At 41.1% G+C, this 22,045-nt stretch overlaps 1 protein-coding gene across 14 annotated transcripts; it reads right to left on the bottom strand.

Moving 5' to 3' along the window:
* Positions 1 to 214: 214 nt before the first annotated feature.
* PRP40C (pre-mRNA-processing protein 40C) lies at positions 215 to 20,770 on the bottom strand. 14 transcript variants are annotated; one of them, XR_016040974.1, is made up of 19 exons: positions 20,333 to 20,516; positions 18,585 to 18,691; positions 18,064 to 18,342; positions 17,585 to 17,683; positions 16,913 to 17,179; positions 15,905 to 16,574; positions 15,493 to 15,659; positions 15,358 to 15,395; positions 14,705 to 14,783; positions 13,555 to 13,711; positions 13,238 to 13,471; positions 12,681 to 12,764; positions 10,326 to 10,466; positions 10,082 to 10,188; positions 9,858 to 9,981; positions 8,280 to 8,423; positions 1,827 to 1,973; positions 1,415 to 1,537; positions 215 to 734 (listed from the first exon to the last, which is right to left on the bottom strand). XR_016040974.1 is itself a non-coding variant. In XM_088847008.1 (18 exons), exons 2-18 carry the CDS (start codon positions 18,334 to 18,336, stop codon positions 414 to 416), a joined length of 3,192 nt encoding a protein of 1,063 aa, XP_088703134.1. In that variant the 5' UTR covers positions 18,337 to 18,342; positions 20,333 to 20,770; the 3' UTR covers positions 215 to 413. The 14 variants fall into 14 exon arrangements, 6 of the variants coding, with proteins under 6 accessions (XP_088703134.1, XP_088703135.1, XP_088703133.1 ...); XR_016040972.1 differs by lacking the exon at positions 18,585 to 18,691 and having other exon boundaries at positions 10,310 to 10,466; positions 15,358 to 15,419; positions 20,333 to 20,770; XR_016040971.1 differs by lacking the exon at positions 18,585 to 18,691 and having other exon boundaries at positions 15,358 to 15,419; positions 20,333 to 20,770.
* Positions 20,771 to 22,045: the final 1,275 nt, after the last annotated feature.

Here is a 22,045-nt window from a genome sequence, read left to right as displayed (position 1 = left end):
TTCAATTTTCCGACACGCCTTGGCTCCAGCATTCTCAACCACAGCAATATGCTCCTCACTCTTTCTGCTCGAACAATGAAACTACACGGCATAAAGCCCTTTGTCACATTTTTGTACCTCGACGGCCATCTAATAGAGGCAGATTTCGCATGGTCAATGTAAAAAGCTGTGGCCATTCACATGGTCGAAGCTGAATCATAAATAGCACCATAGCTTTCTTACTCTAAAAGAAAGATGAAAATTCTAGAAATAAAATATTCTCACAGTGACTCCCCTTCCTGATATCAAGCTACAAAATAGTGAAAAGGAAATCAACAAAATTGCCTTCTTCCAAGCTGCACTACCAGCTAGAGTGAGAAAATACATGCAAGAAAAAAATACACAAATTTGGTCAATGCTTTTAACTAGCCAAGTTATTTTCGTCCATGACTTCTTCGCACTGATGGGGAGCTCTTTGAAGAACCTGCTGGTCTTCTGCTTGGGTCATCAATATTCGTTTTCTCTTCTTTTTGCTCAGAGGCTGCCCTCTGTCTTCTGTCCATGTCTTCGGCATATCTCTGCCAAAGTGACTCCCTCTCTCTCCTTGGCATCTTCTCATACCTTGGGTCAGGTCTTAGAAGCTTTTTTGCAGTTGACCATGAATTGAGCAATGTTTTTCCATCTTCCGATGCTTGGGCAGCAGCCTCTGGAGTAATTACCTCAGCCAATAGGGAACGGAACTCACGAGCACATCGCTGAAAGAAACAAACTTTTCTTGTGAGAACAGTGCATTGAAAAGGCAATGGGATTCAGAAATAATGAACAGATTACAAATATAGCAAACAGTATGTTATATATCAGAAACTTCATTTAAGTACGAAGGGATTGGAAATTTTGAGACAAAAAGGAAAGTAAAATGGGATGACATCAATCAGTCTCCAAAGACAAGTTATCCCACATAAGATGCTGGACCTATTCAACTCTCTCCCTCTCTCTCTCTCTAAAAAAAAAGACAGTATTACTAATAAAAAACAGTATCAAGGGAAATATTAAGAAAACAAGATGTCAACGAAATGAAAGCAAAGTGCATTTACAAGAAGTTTGCTAAAAGAAGTTATCTGATGCAAATCATGCTGAACCTATTCAAATATCCCTCTCCCTCTCACTCTCACTCTCACTCTCACTCTCACTCTCACTCTCACTCGCACGCTCACACACACAAACATATTGACAATGTTTTTGCTTGAACTCCATAATGAAAGAAAGAGAAAATAAATTCCAAATTTGGGAAAAATTGCAGCACAAACTCAACAAACATCATGAACACGTTAATCTGAAATAAATGATCACAATGTACTTCTACATATAGATATTTTTTAACAGATCCTGTTGAAAGTTTAACTAATTTGTAAGCAGAACAGTAAATTTTACCAACCTCATTTAGAACTTTTACATGCTCTCGAAATAGCTTTTCCATGTCAGCTGGCTCTAGTTCCGGATTTGTGGCACGCCCAAGCGGATCCTTCTCCAATTTAGGCTTGGATTCAGTCCATGATGCCTGTATGAGCAGAGATGCAAATATGGTATACTACATAACTTCAAGTACACAAATCATCTAAAGTGAATGTAAGCCTCTATCTGCACATTGTGTGTGAATATGTATGTGTGCACATGTGCATGTCAATAATAAATCACAAAATAACTATAAAAAACCGCAAGAGGAATATATGTTCAACCACAAAGCAATAATTGTTGGAAATAATCAGGAAGTAAACAAACAGGCATTCACAACTTCTATTGAAAATTTCACCTTCCATTTTGGTATTGCAAATAGTATCTGTACACACCTTGGGATCTTTTATTCTTTCTGTAAGTAGTGCTTGATATGAGACCACCGCATCCTTTCTACGAGCTTTCTGTCTAACCCTCTCCACTTCTTGCTCTTCCCTTTCTTTCCGTTTACGCAATTCTCGTTCCCTTTCCTTAAGTTTCTCCTGAAAAAAAAAAAGGTCATCCTAGGGATGGTTTCATAAAATATTAACATGGTTGCCTTGTTAGCCAGTAAAATTTGATGTCCTCTTCTTGAGAGAGAGGGGTTTGTTGTCAGCCCAAATAAAACACCCAAAGTCAAAATCTCCCACAAACATCACCCACTTTGAAAAACTTCATAGTGCTACACATGCAGGCAGATGCTACTTACTGTGATCAGGGATATTTGAGATTCAATAGTTTGTTTTGAGATATTTTGTAACCAGGCTGAAAAGTGGAGTACCAGCTATGGTTCATAAACAAAAGTGGAGTACCAGCTTTTAGATAATCTAAAATCTTAAACCCCCCCCCCCCCCTCCCCCTTCTCTCGCTCTATGGCTACGTCTGATGGTTCTGTTTGCCCTTCCCTTCCCCCTCGTCATCATAATTTTAACCCTTTCCCCAATAATTGAGGTCGACTACATGAATCCTTGTTCTCCATTCTGCTCTATTAAAGGCCATATCCTCAATGAGGCCATAAGTCCCCATATCTTTTCGGACTACTTCCAACCACGTCATTTTGGGCCTACCCCTTGCCCTTTTCAGTTCTTCCCTTCCCCTTGCCCTTTTCAGCCCTTCCCTTCTCCCTCTTTACCAGAATTATGTGCATTGTTCAAACCCCCAAAACTCTGTTCCTTTGGCCTCTAAACCAGCCAAATCACCCCACCAAACCCTCACGTCCCCCCCACGCCACCCCCCCCCCACCCCGCACCCCCCAAAGTAGGCTGCTCATCCCATTGTCACCATTCTCAATGGACACCCCAGTCCAGATGTAGGGAAGAAGCTGCCGTTATCACTGGTAGGAGAATTTCAACCCCAAAGAGACGATATCAGAGAAATAGAAAAATGGGAGCGGGTTTTTGGGCAAACCAAATCTTGGTACTCTTAAGCAGAGCCATCCTCTTTACCTTACCGTCCGAGGGTAGTGCTCGAAGGGCCCTACAATGAAGCAAACCCCTGTTCAGAGGAGCTTCCCTATCTCTGGCTCGGTGGAAACGAGATTTGGGAGCTTGCCACAAACAAGATTTGGGCCCCTCTCCCTCGTGCCCCTTTGCTTTTTCCCTCTAGGGCTGATGTCAGCCCTTCCGTCTAACCCCCCGAAGCTTCCTCGTTGTTTCACCTATCCCGTCGGTTGTCGAACCCATCCCCACTCCAAATCACTCCTCCAGCCCCCTCTGGCCATGCAGTGCTCGCCTCTCAAGTACCCCTTGCGGCGGATTCCCCCTTCAGATTTCAAAACTCCCTCCTAGTGAGTGGCATCTGGCCCCATCATCCTCCATCACAATAGCTGGCCTTAGCCTCCCCCATCTCGCTCCTTGAGATTGGAGCCTTGGACATCAATGCCTCAGCTCATTGCTTCTCCCTCCACAGGATCCCTCAGCCATCAACCGCTAGAGCACTGACTTCCCTCACTCTCCTCCCTTCCCCACCATCTGATGGGCCAAATTCTCCATTGCTCCCCCCCCCCCCCCCCCTCACCCTTTCTTCTGCTCCAATCTCTGTTAATTCACATTTGGTTGGCCACTTCTAACCCCCATCGTTGGCCGACCCCCGTTTCCCTCCCCATTCATCCCTCCCTAGTCCTCCCTCCTCAAAGCCCCCTGCCCCCTGCTTTTTACTGTTCCCACACCCCTATCACCTTCAGCTCCACCCCCCTCCCCCATCTTCTTCCACATCAACCTTTCCTCCCCTCTCCCTCCTTCGGCTTCCTCCTTGTTGCCCCCCTACCCTACATTCCATGCCCATTCCACGGTCCCTCGGCCCTTTTCCCTCTGTCGATCTTACCCCTGCTGCCCATGTCTTTACCTCTTCTCCCCTTCTCCTTCACCCTCCTATACTCTCAAACCCGCAACTCTCAACCTTCCCCTTTGTCCTTCGCCATCCCATGCCCATTTGGCGACCCAGCTGGCTCCTTCTTCCCTTCCCCACTCTCTTCTCCTGGCTCCTTCTTCCCTTCCCCACTCTCTTCTCCTGGCTCCTTCTTCCCTTCCCCACTCTCTTCTCCTGGCTCCTTCTTCCCTTCCCCACTCTCTTCGCCTGGCTCCTTCCACATTCTCGTTCCCTCCTTTCCCTTATTCCCTCAACCTTACCCATCCCAGCTTGCTCCCGTACCCTGGTAGATCCCCTATCCAGGACCCTTCACCTTCATTCACTCCTCCCTTACCATGGTACCCTCCCCCCGCCGTCTCTGTTCTCTCACCCCTCTGCCCTTTCTAACCCAACGTCTTCAACCCTTCTCCCCTAGCAGACACTCCCATCCAGGCATCCCAGCCTCCTCTTCCATCAGCCGCCTCCCAACCACTCCCTCGCTCACCTCACTTCCCTGCCCTCGCTTCATCTACCTCTTCAATCTCCCCCCATCGCCCCCCCCCCCCCCGGTTGGACAGCATTCATATTCCCAGTGGAGACATCAACCCTTCCCCCCTTTATGCTACAATACCCCACACTCTCCAGTTAACAATACCTCAGCAGAGCCGCTCTCGGTGGTTTCAAACTTCGTTCTAGGGATGGATGACGTCTAAGGGGACATCCACCAAGTTCTCAAAAGTCATGGGCTTTCAGTACGATGGATTGAAGGACATCAAGGCCTTCCTCAGCTGAAAGGCTCAAACTAGGTTTAAAGTACATGCCAAAGGCAAATGGGAGTTAGCTAATCTCGCCTTTGTAGTCTGCTATGATCAGGCAGACCATCTTCCGCCCCTCCTGTTGGCATAGCTCCCTCTGCTAACGAGATCCTCAAGTGCTCCCCTTGACGTGCCAACCCTACTACTCCCTCCCCATGAAAATCCTCACTTGACATATTCAGGGTCTAGGAGACCTCAATAAGCGGAATGCAGTTCGAGCTTTCTTCCTAAAACACCGACTCTATGTTTCTAGCCATAGTTGAAATGAAACAATCTATGTCCTCCCTCTGCCAGATTCATCAAGTCTGGCCCTGGAGTGGAGGCCCACCGGGTTTCTAGTGGCATCTGGGTAGTCTGGAATCCGTCCCTCCATGCCCTCTCCTCTCATATAGCCACCTTTTCAGTCTCTATCACTCTATCCAAAACCTCAAATGGTCTTGCCTAGAAATTTACTGCAGTTTATGGTCCAAAGTTCACCAGCCTCGGGAACCATATTTTATGGAATTAGATACGCTAGCGTCCATGGGTCCCCTTCTTCATGGTGCATTGGAGGCAGGTTCAATGTCACCAAATGGTCTTTCAAGTGTAACTCTTCTCCTAGAGTCACCCAAAGCATGCTTGATTTTTCCGACTTCATCACGAGAAACAATCTAATTGACATTCCCCTTCAGGGAGCTGACTTCACTTGGTCCAACTATTCCTCAATCTCTCCCTCTCCAAACTAGACCGTTATCTCACTAGCGTCAAACAGGATGTCATGTTTCCTGCATCCCATGTCTAGGCTCTACCCAAACCCACCTCTGACCACTAGCTGATTCTCCTGGACATTCGATTTGTCAACAGGGCCCAAATCCTTTAAGTTCTAACTGGCCTGGCTCGAAGAGCCAAACTTCCTCTCCTCAATTCCTTCCTTGAGGGAATCCTACTCAAATCAGCTCCAAGGTTAGGCCAGATTTTGTCCCAATTTAAACTGCAACTTCTCAAGATCTCCTTGAAGAACTGGAACCCCCATCGCCCGGGCAACTTTCAAGCCCAGAAAGAATCGGGATTGGGACCTCCTTGAAGAAAGTAGATCCTTTACCCCTGATGAAAGACACCTTAGATCTCAATCCAAGGTACTACCAACTCCTCCTTAGAAAGAAAAAGATCTTCTGGTTCCAACGTTCCGGGGTCAAATGGATCAAATTCAGCAACCACAATACTTCCTTCTTCCACAAGATCACAAACTGCAGAAGGCGTGACAACACCATCTCCCAAAATAAAGTCAGTGCCCAAGTTCTTGACCATCCTCCCCTCGGTCAGGAGTGGACTCCTAGCCCTAACGGCTTTCCAGTCGCCGTCTTCAAAACCTTATGGACTGCCGTTTGCCCTGACCTGCTCTCTTTCTTAAAAAATTCCATAGTAAAGGCGTCATCTACAGGGCCATGAATGCCACCTTCATCGACTCGGTCCCCAAAATAGAAGGGGCCGAAGAACTCAAAGACTTCAGACCCGTTACTCTAATCAACAATTTCTATAAGATCCTCTCTAAGGTCCCCACATCTTGCCAAAGAGAGGTCCCCAATTGGATCATCTCTTTGAACCAAGGGGCTTTCGTCAAGGACTGGCAGATCCTCGACAGAGTTTTAGTCGCCCATGAATGCATTCATTCTAGACATTTGTCTAAGATCCTAGGTGTGGCTATCAAACTGGACCGGGAAAAGACCTACAACCATGTCAACTGGTCCATCCTAGACAAAACTCTCCGTATAATGGGATTCAGAGATCAATGGAGGGCCTGGATTCGTGGATGCATCTTGAATCCCTTCTTCTTGGTCCTCATCAATGGCTCCCCCTTAGTCTACTTCCCATCCTCAAGATGTCTAAGACAAGGAGGCCCTCTCTCCCATTTCCTGTTTGCAGTAGTTGCCAAAGTCTTTAGCAGATCCATTTTCAGGGTCAATTCCTTTCATCGGTAGGTAGAATCATGCTCATCAAGATGATCATCTCGAACATCCCCATTTTCAGATGTCACTATTTCATATGCCATACTGGGTCATGGCTCGTCTTGAGCATCGAATGAGAAACTTCCTCTGACTGAGAAAGGAGGGTAGTAAAAAGTTCCACCTAGTCCGGGTCAAAGTCTGCCAGCCTAGACACCTTGGTGGTCTAGAAATCCACAGCCTCAAAAGGAACAATCTTGCTCTCCCTGGTAAGTGGTAGTGGCGCTTACTGACCCAAGAGAACCAACTGTGGCTAGAGATCCTTTGCCGCAAGTACCTTTGCGATACTTCTAGATCTCTGCCTTGCTGTAGGGCCAACAGTAGATCCTCAGGAGCATGGAGATCTCTACTCTACAGTTACAACCTCTTCAAAGCTAACATCTGCTTCTGCCCTCGGCAAGGTAACAGGGTCACATTTTAGTCCGACCTTTGGATAGGCAACACTACTTTGAAGGACCATTCCCCAACCTTTTCCCCCTTGCTCGCAACAACGTCGCCATTGCTGCTGAACAATAGGGGGTGGCAACGGGCGAACCTTGACCCTGGCCCAACCCTTGTCCCATAGGGCCAACCTAGGCCCAGACCTGGCCCTATTAACAGAAAAAACCATAAGGCCAGGCAGGACTGAACTGGGCCGGCTCTGGCCCTCAGGCCACCGTTTGTGGCCCAGGCCCTACTCTTTTAGGGCCGGGCTGCTCGGCCCATTGCCACCCCTACCTAACACTTTTGACTCCCTGGTCATATTGATCCCACACCTCACCCTCTTTTGTGGTCGAAGTCGGGCATCCTACTTTGAAAGGCCTCTGTGGCAACCACGTTATACTGCCTGTTGTGAGAAGGCAAACACCGATGCCTTGAAAGAACAAGTTAGAGCAAAGGTTATCTTCTGGGCTAGAAATCAATTACTACTTCGGGCCCTTCTCCAACTCAGACTTACGCCAGGATTGGCAAACCATGTTGTTCTTAAGGCCCACCCACATTCCTCGTGCCTCGCTTTGGAGACCACCTGAATCCAGCCGATCCAAACTCAACTTTGATGGCTGCTCCCTGGGCGAGCCAGGACCAACCGGAATAGGGGCATAATCAGAGACAAGGATGCTCACACTCTTTATTTCTTTTCCAAGTCCATAGGGCATGCAGATTCCATCACAGCGGAGGCTCTTGCACTACTCCAAGGTCCAAGAAATTTCAACCCTAGCTGGAGTCTGGTTGTGGTTATTGAGGGGGACTCCAAAATATGTTACCACTGGGGGGCCTTTGGATCCTTACCTTACCCTTGGAGACTAGCACACATTTGCAGGCCTATGCTCATCTCACGAAGACATACCAAGTGCAAGGCCAACTCATCCACCAACACCCTGGCTACAGAAAGAGCAACTCGACCAGATGCATAGGGAACCTCATTGGCACCTTTTTGAGCATCGGTTCCCACCATTTTGATATACCCGTCCCATAATTTTTTGGATGTATAGAATTTTTTGAGCTAAAAGTGGTCCTTGCATTAAGCTCCCAGCCTATGGGTCGTCAATTTTTTGTACCTAGAACTATGTATGCTCTTTTCCTCTTATTACAAATGTCTAGTAGTTTGAAAAAATATAAAAAACCCACTATGATGGCATCAAATGTCCAAAGGGAACAAACTGTGAAAAGAAATTCGAAAATACACCTCTTCCTCCCTTTTAGCTTTTGCAGCACGATCAGCCTCCTGCTCTGCAGCTTTTAGTTCAGATATATACTCAAGAAATAAAACCTCCCGGTCTTCATGCTTAACTGATTTGTACCTTGGATCATTCCGTAGGCTGTCCTTCACCTAGAAGTGAAGCAAGAGTAATTTGAGTACTTTGGATAAAAAAAATAGAAGCAAAATATCAATAGATGCAGGCATAAGAGATATTGCACTTGGATATTTGCATATACATGAGCAAACAACAAGAGCACATAAGTTGACCAACCAATTGCATGTAGGCTGATTTTCAAGTGATGCAAGGTTAGCATGCAGTGTGTGTTGGCTGGCAGCGGCAAACGTTTTTACACCAAAGGACGTCTTCTTTAGATCAAACTTTCATAACATAAAGTCGGTTCGGAATTAACCACTCTATTGAGTATGTGTGTCAACTCCTCTAGCCTTAGGTGTTGTTTTCCGTGTTATGGTAAGTCTAAAAAATAAAAATAAAAAAACAAATAGCAAACTTTTGCTGTTGAATCAAACATTCTTTTTTACACATGAAATTTGTAGAGGAACAAATATTTTTCTATGGATTTGGTGTTTGAAATGTCTTTAGAGAAAGAGCAAACTAGTTCTTGTAGGATGACATTTAGCTAGCATCTCTTTTATAATTGGCGCCCCATGTCACTAAGAAAAATAAAGAGGCATGCATCAAGTTGCACGTGAAAATGCATAAAAACAACATATAACCACAAGTCAATAGCTCCCACAAAAATCCCAGAAATGCTCTAGGAAATCTCCCCTAAATTTCCATGAGAAACATGATTGAGAACCAAAATACATCGCAAAATTCTGGAAGGGTTTTTCATCTTCATGCACCAAGCGATTTTTGCAATAACCTACTTGATATGAAGGTTTCTCCCCAGACCATAGAACGCCCTAGAACTGCTAGAAAATTCTTTTGGTAATTAACGGAGCTGCAATTTGCAATAGTTTTTTTGAGTTCCAGAAAGTCCCCAAGTCCAATGATATCAAAACCTGCTCTAACTTCCTACAACTTGGTTAGACTCCAGGACTAAAGCTTCTAGAATCAGTTGAGATAAATGCCAAGCTTGACAGTTCCCAAAATATGAAATGTTCTAGACTTGGAAACTTGGTGACTGAGGCCACTCAAGCAAACTCTTCGAGCTCTATACAGAACTATAAAACAAAATGATAAGAAGCACCATAGAAGATATCGGGGATAAGCCACATTTCATAGGATATAGTTAGAACCAACTGCATAAGGAAGCTTGCATTCCAACATGAAACTTTTCATCCAAATATTGAACATGACAGTTTTAAATATATTAAAAGCACAATAGAGCAATGCACGACACAGGAATTCAGAAATCTGTACAAGAATAGGCTAACAGAAGTAGGCATCATTCAACAGTAAACGGAAGGCTTAATACAAAAGCTGATAAAAATACGCCACCATCTTCAATATAAAGCTGATAAAAATACGACACCATCTTAAATAGGTTAGGACTTTTGGCATGTGGTAGTTCCAGCCAAAGGGACTATTCATGCACTTACCTTGGACCACCGGCTACCAATATTAATATCTACTTTCTCGTGGAGCATGGACTTAAAGCTAGCAACAGCAGCAGCACGTATAGCTTGTGTTTTTTCTTCAACAGCTTTCCTCAAAGGGAGAACCCTGCAAGCAAATCCAGAAATATTATCCTTCTCTGGATCATGATACAACCAAGATAGCTTTGAATGTTTAGCATCACACAATATTTTGCAAACAGTTGTACCGTTCGTTCAACAACATTTCTCTCTCCTTACGATCCAAGGCAACAAATCGTGGATCATAGCCCCATTTCTTCTTGAAAGTTTCATAGTCAGTCTTGTGATTAATATCCTGCCAGGTGCAAACTAGCAATCAATATGAGCTCAAGTATATCAAACATTTAAAACTCTGGATTCCCAATGCATAATTCCATAGAGAACAATTGAAAGTCAAGAAGTTGGGGAGAGAATACAAGTTCACAGTAAAACCTCTGAAGCACCCTCTAGCAATTGTTTGAATCCCTCAATAGCAGCTTTCTGAGCAGCACGTTTTTCTTTACGCTCTTCTTCTGCTCGAGTACGGACAAAATGTTCAAACAATGACCTACGCTCAGTGTAACCAGGGATTGCCTGCAGAACATTGGCATTTTGTTAACAATAGATAACAAAATCAAGTATGAGACATTTTCCCATACAAATTTAAGGTCATAATAAAAACTAACCGTCCAGAAGGAAACTAGAGAAAACACACAATAACCGAAGTTGATGATGAAGAAAGTTGCTCAGTGGATGATGAAGAAAGTTGCTGAGTGAATGAATTCATACAGTTACTAAGGTGAGAAATTCTCCATAAATGATAGAGCTAAATATAAGCTCGAAAAACTCCTTGAATAATGCAAAACTTGCTCTAAAGACATGGAGAGCACACATATTGATGCCAAAAAAATATAATGGTTATGTTAATAAATCCAATCCATGTACACCATATCCTAGGCCTTAATGGAGCGAAGAAAAAAAGAATACTAGGGAAATTTTGTTTCATGATATATAAAAAAACATCCCAATTATACTGATAAGGTGCTACAAGAGAAATTTTGCAAAGGAAAGATAGAGGCAACCTAAGCCTAAAGGCACTTATTCACTCCACTTAATATCATACCTTTACAAAAGAATCTAACTCCTCAGAAAGAGAAATCAAAATGACTGGATTCCAGGTGACAAAGTGTCAGGAAGATCTAATTTTAAGTTCTTCATAGTGGGGATTCGTGGTCTTTCTCACAAGAGAATACCATGTTGTGGAAATATTCAATTTTGTCACTATTAAAAGAGGCTATGACAGAGAATAAAGAAAAATGACAAAAGAAAGAAAAATTGAAAAAGAAAAACGAGGAACTCTCGGATGGGTTTTCCGTCGTCCTGTTTCAGGAAAGAGTTAGTTGAGTGGAGGTCAATTCCATTATGCTTGAAAGTACAGAGAAGCAATTGGAAGATGGGGAAACTCAAACCCTCTAAGGAATGTAAACTTGCAAAAGCTAAAAAGCAAGAAGGCGCCCCACTTTACTTTTTTTTCCCTTTTCTTTTTATTTCTTGAGAATGCCTTTTTTTTATTTTTATCATGCTAGCGTATGTGTAAGATTCAAGCCTGCAATCCACGTATGTATTGCAAAAGCAGATCACCACCAAACTACCAACATGGCTCATTTGGTATAATCTTGTCTAAAGAAAAACGGATCCCCGGACCAGTTCAGCCAATTCAAATCAAACTGAGTCTTACATGTTCAACGCATTTTTATTATTTTTATTTTTTTATCTTTTGACATCAAGAGGTGACCAGAACAGAACATGAGCTGTCTTCGATCAAATCTAACCAAAATGGCCAGCCCATTCTGGTCTCCAAAATATTGACTGACAGTGAAGTCTGCTGGACACACACATTATCTTCAAGGAGGACCAACCCTACTAGCATTATCTTAAACTTGAGAGATTCCAGAGATTCATCAGGACAGCAAATGAATGAGAGAAGCCTATACATAGATGTTCAGAAAGATTAAAGACTGCAAAGGAGATTCAATTAATGGCATCCATAGGAGGAGGTTCAGTACGAACTTTTAGAAGATCATCAAGGCCCCCCACGTTACTACGATGAAGGTAAAGGGGAAGGCCACTATTCCGGGGGACAATTTTTTTTTTTTGCTCTTTAACACACTCCAAAGAAACATTCAAACGGTGCAACTGCTAAAGGTCAAGTTCTTTTTGTATGAGAAAATTGTAAAACAAAAGCAAACAGAGCTAGAGTTAATATTGAAAGGATTAGATCAATTTCCACCAACAACGGCCACAAAGTAAATAATATGATTTAAATCTCAGCTTAAGAGATGGATTTACAGCATTTTAACAAATTGAGACACTTTTCATTTCAAAGAGACCATAAGATACACAAACCATATAAACATACAAATGTTCCAGAGAAGAAAAGTTGCAATTACAAAAATGAATGTGCAACCAAAGGTACCTCTGAAATATGTGTTTCTTTTATGCATAAATGGAAAACACTATAGTTTGTATATGCAGTTCGGAAAACGCAAAAACCATAGCTACCATCCATAATCAAAACTAATTATATGACACAATGAAGTTGTTACTACATTGCACAGACCAGAGAAAATCATCGATAATAACCAGTTTTATGGATCTATATGGTGGGGGACAACATGAGAATGAGCTGCAATAATCACTAATATCACAAATAGATCTAAAACACAATCCAAACAAACCTGCTTCAAGAAGTTCAAAAGACCCAGAATTCCCATACAAAGAAAATTAGAATCTATATATGCAGCTAACCTTAAAGCGGGGATCAAACAATATCTTTGGCAATTCCTTTTCCCACTTCGAGAATGGTGCGATTCCTTTTTCTTTGAGCATCTCCTAGAGTATTGATAAAAATCACAAGCATAAGTACCAGAAATTTTCAAACTTGAGGCATATACAAATGCCAAAGCAAAGACAGGAAGTAAAAAAATTGAAACATAAGACAAACTTTTAATTTCTTAATTATCTCACTATTTCTAAAATTAGTGTGAAGGGAGGGTGCATAGCCATTCAAGGCAAAGATAGCAAATATGGCACCATTATCCTAGTCCCTGATCTACAGCCCTCCCAAATCCCATCTTTTCAACAGAAAGGAGAATTTACTAATAAACTACATTTTCCAGCATTAGGGCGTTAAGCAAAGGTGGGTCAGGGTGGCAGGTGCCACAACTTGATGTCTAGAGTTTCATTCCCACGAGGTCCCAAGTTAACATTCCTAAAAACAAACGAATAAGCAATAAATGCTTAATATTAAGTAGACAACCAATATATTCCAGCATGGCTAGAGTAAAAGGAAAAAGCCAATGTACCTTGAACTGGATAACACACTCTTCCTTTGTTGGTCCACTGTCCACATCTTCTGAATCTGATGACGAATCTGAGACATGTCCTACCTCTTGAGCAACTTTTAACTTGTCTTTGCTGTTCTCACTCTGCTGACCTTTCACTGTGGTATCAACCACTCTTTGACCATTTGCATCTGATGTAGTAGGGACTGGTGTAGAAGATGGAAGAGCTGATGAGGTGACAGGCATGCCTGAATCCTGCAGCTTCTTTTTTATTAAATCCAGAGCAGAAGAAGAAACAGGTGCAGTTGCAGATTTAAATGTCATGGCTTCGCGACCACCTGTATTAATTGCAGGAGCACTCAAGCTGGAAGAAACAGAACCCTTATCTGATGATATACCGGCATTTTGTACAGGAGCATTTGCTTTTAAAGCAGCATCAGCCTCCTGCTTCTTTCGCAGCTCAGCAACTTCTGGAGGAACTTGCCAGCTACTAATCTGAATCACAGCAACATGACCACCACATAACGGGTATGGACTGAAGTGATACTGGATAGTCTGATGAAGCCATAAATATAGACAAAAAAGAGACAGAAAGTCCTAACATTTGAATCTTAATGTAAGTTGCACGACAAAAACTTGGATAGCTTGTAATTAGAAGGGTTTTAGAATACAACTTATAGGTCTACAACACAGGCATTGCTAGAATAGTGTCGATGGCGATAACACAAATCGTAGCTGGAAATTGTCCACAACTAAAGAACATAAAGGAGATGGTTCTCAGTAGCAACTTATTTTATGGACTTGTCTAATAGCCATGACTTTCCAGTAAACAATATATGATGATATTCAATACCGATAACCACCCTTCAGCACCTGACACTCATGGAATACTTGGATGCTTTGCCTAATACAGTTCTCCCAATGCAATGTCATTTCATATCCTTTGAGTTGCACCATGGGAAACTGTCATCCTAAGTATGTGTCATCCACATAATTTCATATCTTCTCCAAATGCAGACCTATTAATGTGCCTGTGTCTATAATTCAACATCTCCAGAATAAGAAAAACAATGGATAGAACAACAACAAAACAAATTTGAGGAAACACAGAAGTATCGAAGCCCTAAAATGGCAATCACATCAATCATCATCATCATCATCCAAGCCCTATCACAACTATTTGGAATCGGCAATCACACTAACATGAAACAAAAATATCACATATCCACATGTATACATGCATATTGGTGCCATACAAATGCACATATTTAGGTTTATGTACGCATGCATTCATGAATTTATGTGTGCCGGAGATAGAATTTGTGTGCATGAGATACAAGCAAATGCACATGTTTGCAAACATGCACATATAACTAGTGGAGGGTAGAGACAATGCACTCTGTACGGTTGCTTGCATGTACATACACAATATTCAAGCATCTACATATAGATGATGTAACATACCAAAATGATTAGAAAACAATGTACCTTGCTCTTAGTGTTATAGTAGTACTTTTTGCCATCATTTGTTGCAACTAGTGCCCAATCTGTACCCACCAACTTCTCCCTGACCAACCAAGACAAACTAATGTAAATTACATATAATAAAGACCTAAAACGTTAGTAAAGTAAGATGCATGTGATAACAAGATAAAAAGTGCTCAAGCATAATGTAACAAAATAAGCTAGATCATTAATCTGCTCTCTTCGATGTACAGAAAAAATTAAAACACAAATTATACCAAGCCCTTATTGGAGCATGTTTCAGCAACATTTGCAAGTCAAGGAGTTAATCAAATGTATCACAATTAACGAACAAGCAAGCATGCATCTGGACACTTTTACAAGTCAACGAGAAAATCAATGAAAATGAATGGAAAGGAAGAATCCCATCATTTCTGAAAAATCTTCTTAAATCATGCTGGGAGAATACAAAGAGTGATCAATGAGAAAAAAAAATTACGCAATCATCCACAAATACAGTTTAGTGAAGGAGTAAAAAGTTTCTATAGGATCAATTTTTAAAAATGAACCATACATACCCAAGGGAATACCGGAAACTAAGAAGAAAGAAGCTCTATTCAATACCAAGAATACATACCAAGCACAAAGAAGCTCGACTCACTACCAATTACACATACCATGAAACTGGAGTACGCTGAAGGATCACTTTGTCTGGCTGCAAAAGAAAGAAAACCAAGACCTGTTACCAAACAACATTTTAACATTAGAATTACTACCAGGTTAGTCATCTTCGAAGCAAGATTTCAACCTACCTCCCCTTTAAAACCAGGAGGCTTCTCATAAGTGGACTCCCCGGTAAGCGCATTGTAGTAGTACACAGCGCCAGTGTCTGTCTTGTGTGCTGTCCATTGGTCTGTATCTTCATTACTAACAGCGTTATCATCCTTGTTTGTATAGTCAATTGTGTCTTTCTCCTTATCTGGTTGGCAAAACTCCAATCACTATATGAAAAATCACATCGCATGTGTGCGTCCATGTAAAATGTAGTAACTTTTGTGTATGAATATATATATATATATATATATATATATATATATATATATCTATATATACCAGTGGATATATTGTGCATGTGTCGTATGTAAGCCTTGTGTATATGTGCATGTATACATATTTCAAACATACAGAAATAACCACAATATATTGAGGATATTTGCAAAGTACCAATGCCAGGAGGAGGTGATTGTTCTTCCGAAATGGTTACTTGAATCCCAGCTCCATGATCTGCCAAAGGTATCCCTCCAGGAGGTCCTATAGGGGAAACCCCAGGAGGTTGAGATGAATCCGGCATAGCAACAGGAGGAACAGTGATGGGACGAAGTGGCATAGGAAAGGGACCAGGAAAGGTCCCAGGATATGGCAAGAAAGGTGGACGTTGCAATCCCCCCATTTGAGAAGGGTGCATCCACATAGCCTGAGGGGGAGGCACCACCCCAGGTAAAGTTGGATATGGGGAATAAATAGGAGGTTGAGCAGTTTGTGTGATAGGAACTGAAGCTGCATTAGATGTACCAGGAGCAGAAGATGCTATATTGGGTCTCATAATTGCAGAATTGGTATCTATTACTGACGGGCGAATATTTACAGAAGATGATAATTGAGGGGCAGACAATGCTATGCCTGGGGGACCAGGGGTTCCAGGAGTCACTGGTAATCTAGGAGGCCCAGGAAAAGGAGGTGCCTTTGGCATATAAAAAGGTGTTGCATATGTATTAGGGGAAGAAGAGACTGGACGAGAAGTTGTAGAAGAGGGAGCAGGCAATGGTGTGGTTTGGGCGGTAGATGATGATGGTTGGGAAGTTTTAGCTTCTTGTGCAACTGCTGCAGAAGCATCCTGAGAGAAATAAAATAATATTAATAATAAAAAAAAAACCCACGAAACACTAACTGAGGCAATTACATGATTAAGAAAATAAATTATGCCTTTACAAGCATTCAATTTATATAATAGAATGCAGTATACATCAATTTCTACTCAATAAGACAGATAAATTGAAATATGTACAATGAGGTAGAAAGGGGAGAAGAAGAAGGGCCGAGGAGAGAGATAGAGACAGAAAGAAGGGGGGAAGAGAGAGAGAGAGGTGGTGGGTTTGTGTGGGGTGGGGAACAAAAGAAAATAATGAAAGAGATAAGACAGGGAACGAAAGAATTCATAAGAGAGAAGCATACAGAGTTAGAAGCTTGATGTTTCTGAGAGTCTTCTGAGGAAACCGACTGGGAGTTTCCACTAAATGAAAAACCAGATGTTGATGGTGGTCCTTTTCGAACCAGAAAAGGTGGCCGAGCTTGGGCCAGAGCATTTTGGACAGGCCTTTCAGGATCCCATGAATTTGGGTGGACAGAAACAGAAGACTGCCCAGGAACTGGAGGTTGTAATGATGCAGCAGAAGTTGGGCCAGCTGGCTTTCCTCCTTGCATGGGATTGGAAGCAGTAGCCTGAAACAATATATGGACTTCAATCTATACCGACAAATATCCGCCACGTAGAGCAAACCTTTAAGTCACAATGAGCTGGACTCAAAGTTGAAACTATGCTGAAGACATAGTAACCCTAAAGAAACCGAAAAACAAAAGTAAAGTTTCCACTATGTAACACTAAGAAAAAGAAATTAATAAGACTCAAAGTTGAAACTATGCTGAAGACATAGTAACACTAAAGAAACCGAAAAACAAAAGTAAAGTTTCCACTATGTAACACTAAGACAAAGAAATTAATAAAAAAATAAGTAGATAATAAAACCAACAAGAAAAAAAAAGCACTTTGTAGATCAAACATTTAAGTTGCAATGTGCGACGATTTTTTTTTCTTTTTAAAAAAAGATTTAGCATCTGATAACTTACTGATGTAGTGGTTGCATGAGAAGCCACACTGTATGAAAAAGAAGCTCCAGATGTTGCAGAATGACCTGGAACTGGAGGTTGAACAGAAACTGCAGAGAGCTGCATAGCATTCTTTGCTCATTCACCCCAATACGAATATTGTGACGAAAAGTAATAGAAAAGTGTACCATAATCCAATATATTCATGTGGTTACTTTATAATTCATGTCCATGGGAGTTACCATCGTTGAATGCAATGATATACAATGATAAACAGAGTAGCACCCCCCAGAACACGACATGGCCCCAGTGGTGGGTCCCACCCTCTCCCTCCATCATTGTACATCGTTTCATAAGAAAGTGACGATCCAATTGGACTACGCATGAATATATAACTTTTAGAGCTCAAAAAAAAATATTACAGCGTATTTTCACAAAAATAAATTTAATCTAGATTGTAATGGAAGAATTGTAGCACCAAAATGAGATTGGTTGCTTACAGGAGTAGATTGAGGAGGCAAAGACGCCCTTGGCGCATTATTGTTCTGGGATACTACACCATATGAGAAGGAAGGAGCAGGAAGAATGTAGCCTGGAGAGGCTACGAATTTTGCTCTCACCGATTCTTGAGGTTGATCATTTTGGGGCCTCGGAATTGGAGGGGAAGGACCAGGGGGCCCACCAGTTGTTGTTTGACCTGGTGTTAAAGGTTGGGGGGGAACTCCAGGTGCCGAAGGCTGCACCTCTGGTGATAACCAGGCCTGAGAAGACATTTTTATCTGGCAGGCACATATAAATTCTATGTAATTGTGTTGGTTGAATGAAATCATGAGATAAATAGCTGGGCACATTTGATTTTAAGGTGAGTTCAAGATAGTCAAAATAATTGTTTCAAGAAAACTAGAGAGTTACTGTGGGGGTGGATATTTAAGTTCCTCTACAGGACCATTTGTCATTGTGTGTAAAAAAAGTTATCTAAAAGATTAGCTTACATTTATTTGTATTAAAGAAAAAACAATACCGAGTAACAAGAAGCATAGCACTCCAGAACGAGAAACAGTCTGTATCGATACTCAAAAGAATATAATGTATTGATGTTCGTCTTTTCGCGAATGAACCACTATTCATCTTTTTTGCAATCATGGAACAAAACTATTAGTGAGTAATCAAGAGCCATTAGAATATCCATCAGCATAATAACACACATTCACAAGTAACAAAACAAACCACATTTGGCGGGAGTCCAAAAAGGTATAACAGAAATATATGGTTGAAAACATTGAACCAGTAAGGTATATAAATGGACTAGTGTTGCTAGTAAGGTTGTGTCAGATAAAAGAGGCGAGGTGTTAAAGCACAAGCTATTCTAGTAAGTTTCAAAATATGTAAAAACCAATTAGATAAATACAAAATATTTTGAAAGCAGTAAAACATGTTCATCAAGCCGTTATTGGAAAAGAAAAAAAAAAAGCAAGGAGACAAGAAACAGCTTAAGAATCACTTTATTTGCTATAATAAAGCTACTAACCATAAAATTATGCGCTAGCAATTGTGAAAATTGAAAACAAAATCGGCACATGACAAAAATTACATTGCAACACTATAAAACTATACCAACATTAACATCCTCAAATATCCGAATGACATTATAGCATGATACGAAAATTTTACATCCTAGTAATACTTCTTCCTATAAATCGACTTATAGTGATAGACTTCATATGAGAAAACTTCCAAGAGTCTCAATGTCAAAATTCAATATCACCTGCGTTACATACCTACTTTTGCGCTTTCACAAGAGCATCCTAAAATACAAAGGGTGGCATATAGGACCTTAAAAAGCTACCCAAGTTGAAGAATATTCTTACTTCTAAAATAACTTTTGTTCGCCCGATAATTATGAAAAGGAATCGGAAATAAACAATAATCTTGCTCATGTGACACATTTTTGTTGCTAGTCAAAATCCCTTACTTTTTCATTCACTTAGGATATATTTATTTGCATTATAAGATTCTTTCCTACCAAAAAAAAAAGGACATGAACTCGCATCATTAGTTTAAATTCACACCAAAAACAATAAAAGACCAAATATTTCTTCCGGACTAGTGTCAACTTCCTAATCAATAAACCCTTAACCAACTGTTGTTTGGAAACCTCCTCTCAACAAAATAATGGACATCGAATCCATCTCCTCTGATAAAAAGAAAACAACATGAGAGCTCTAAAACCCTTCCGCAATAGAAATTTAGGGCATAGTGTTAAATCTTGAAAATAAAAATAAATAATAATAAAAAGTACCCCAACAAATATTGGCCACCCTCACACAGATCACGACTTAGTGCCAAAAATAATTTAAAACTAATATAAGACTCACTAAAAAGAAAAAAAAAATCCTACTGAACTCTGAATTCAAACCAAATGCTTTGATCAACAGCAACAATAGAGACAACAATACTGAAAACTAGAAAAAATGGAGTGCCATGGTTTGACATTTTCCAGCTAGTTTCAAAATAATCAAACAAACAAATAAATGATAATAATTCTAAGTAATATATGTCCCGATGACTTGAAACCCAAATATCAATTACACGGTACCAATCCACGTCTAGTGTGAGCATTGGAGACACGTTGAGTTAAAAAATAATCATATTTATGTTTCTTATTTTTGCGATTCTAGGGTTGAAAAAAGGAGCTCTAAAAACAATAAATTCTCAGAAGAATCATAAACGAATGCAGTCACCAAAACCCTAGAAAAAATAGTAATTTACCTGGTCAATATGAGCACTGAGAACTGAAAAACTTAGGGTTTATTAGGAGAAACAGAACCATTTGCCTTCGACCTCTTTCAAAAACTTCACACGAAGCTTTGCTATCGTTTAAGAGAGACTCTCTGTTGCTGTGAATAATGGAAAAATACAGGCCGCTTCAACGAATTTAAGAGAAACAAATGACAACTTTGTCCATAACTTTTCTTAAAGACATTTATATGACAATGAGCATTTTGCTCGCCTAAATTAAAATGGGCCCTAGAATCAGATTTCGGACCATGTTTGGGGCCCGGCTTGCATTGGCCTCCCTTTGGCTGTGTCGTAGACCCACGGTAGCATGGACTTGACCATGAGGTTGGTGCCCATCATGCCACTCTGCCCATTTATCAAAAGAGCACTATAAAGTGAACTAGCAAATGGGTTTTGGCATCCTATTGTGATCATTTCTCAGGTCTTGGGGGCTTGATAATACCCCTATATTTGGCAACTTACTTTAACGCTTAAGATGGGGGCTTTGGCCCTTCAGCAGATTTAGCGAGCTCAGTTTTGGTTTTTTATATACTTTCTTTTAAGGGTATGTTGTAAGGTTGGGGAGCCTCCACCTCTTTTTTTCTTTTTTTTTTTTTTTTTTTTTTTTTTTGTCCTTTTCTTCACTTTACTCCCTCTCCTACTTCTTCTTTGATCAATCTTATATTCCCTACTTTTAGTCACTTGTTTTTTTTTTTTTTCAAAAAAAGGTGATATGCATTAAGATAATGAAAGAAGCAACAACAAAGAAGAAAAGGAAAAAGGAAAAAAAGAAAGAAACCGAAAAAAACAAAAAAAAGTAAGGGAACCATAAAAGGTCCCTCATAAGTGACCATGCCTGCTGAACAGTCGGCCTCTGAGTTTGCATGTTTGCAAATCAAACAGAAAGAAGTTTTCCGGTCTCTCAAAGCCCACAACATCTCATCCATAGCGCCACTCTAAGCCTCCAAGGCACAAGAGCACGATGATGACACCAGCTAATAACATTAGTTCAATCTTCTTCGATGATGATCTTGGATAGTGAAAGGTCAAGACGAAGCACCCCCATCTTAAGAGCAAAAAGCTCTGCTTCATTGACCTCACAAGAATGGAAAGTCTCCGAAAGAAACCAGCAAGTCACTCCTTGATGGTCTCGCAGTAAAGCCCTTCCCCCTGAGCAGGAACCTCGTACGCTACCACCAAAGTTGATCTTAAACCAGCCGACCAGAGGTTTGACCCAGACACAACGAGGTTACAAGTGAGACTTCTTAAACTTAATTATACCACGAAAATGGGCAAAGAGAGAACAATTGGACACAGTAGTACAACGTATGCCCAAAAGACGGCTGTGCGCTAGATAACCGTCTTAAGAGAGTCAACATTTCTGAAAATGCCTTCAAAGGTCCCGAAGTTACATCCTTTCCATAAGTTCCACAATAATTTAGCAACTATAATTCTCCAAAGATGCAGGCCAACGAAGGAGAAAGAGGGTTTCCACATCTGATGCATTAGGGAGGATGCATTCTGGAGCCACAGCTCATTCCAGCCAGTAATACCAAGAGCCAAGCCCAAAAATGGCAGTAAAGGGACATCGAAGGAACGCATGGTCAATATTCTCTTTGTCCTCTTTACAAAAGAGGCAAACGTTTGTTAAAATCATCCCTCTGCATCTTAGCTAATCTATTGTCAAGAGTCTTTTGTAGGCTA

The sequence above is a fragment of the Amborella trichopoda genome, chromosome 9 (assembly GCF_054954075.1).
Source record: "Amborella trichopoda isolate Santa Cruz 75 chromosome 9, AtrichopodaSantaCruz75HAP2 v2.0, whole genome shotgun sequence".
Taxonomy (NCBI): Eukaryota; Viridiplantae; Streptophyta; class Magnoliopsida; order Amborellales; family Amborellaceae; genus Amborella; species Amborella trichopoda.
This window is presented reverse-complemented; position numbering and strand designations above follow the sequence as displayed.

What these genes read in the sequence shown, in the direction of transcription:
- PRP40C (XM_088847005.1), bottom strand. Translation starts at nt 18,336, where the DNA reads ATGTCTTCTCAGGCCTGGTTATCACCAGAGGTGCAGCCTTCGGCACCT. An exon ending in ATCACCTCCTCCTGGCATTG is followed by an intron (nt 15,660 to 15,904) that starts GTACTTTGCAAA and finishes TTTGCCAACCAG; the next exon opens with ATAAGGAGAAAGACACAATT. An exon ending in GAAATGTTGTTGAACGAACG is followed by an intron (nt 9,982 to 10,081) that starts GTACAACTGTTT and finishes ATTTGCTTGCAG; the next exon opens with GGTTCTCCCTTTGAGGAAAG.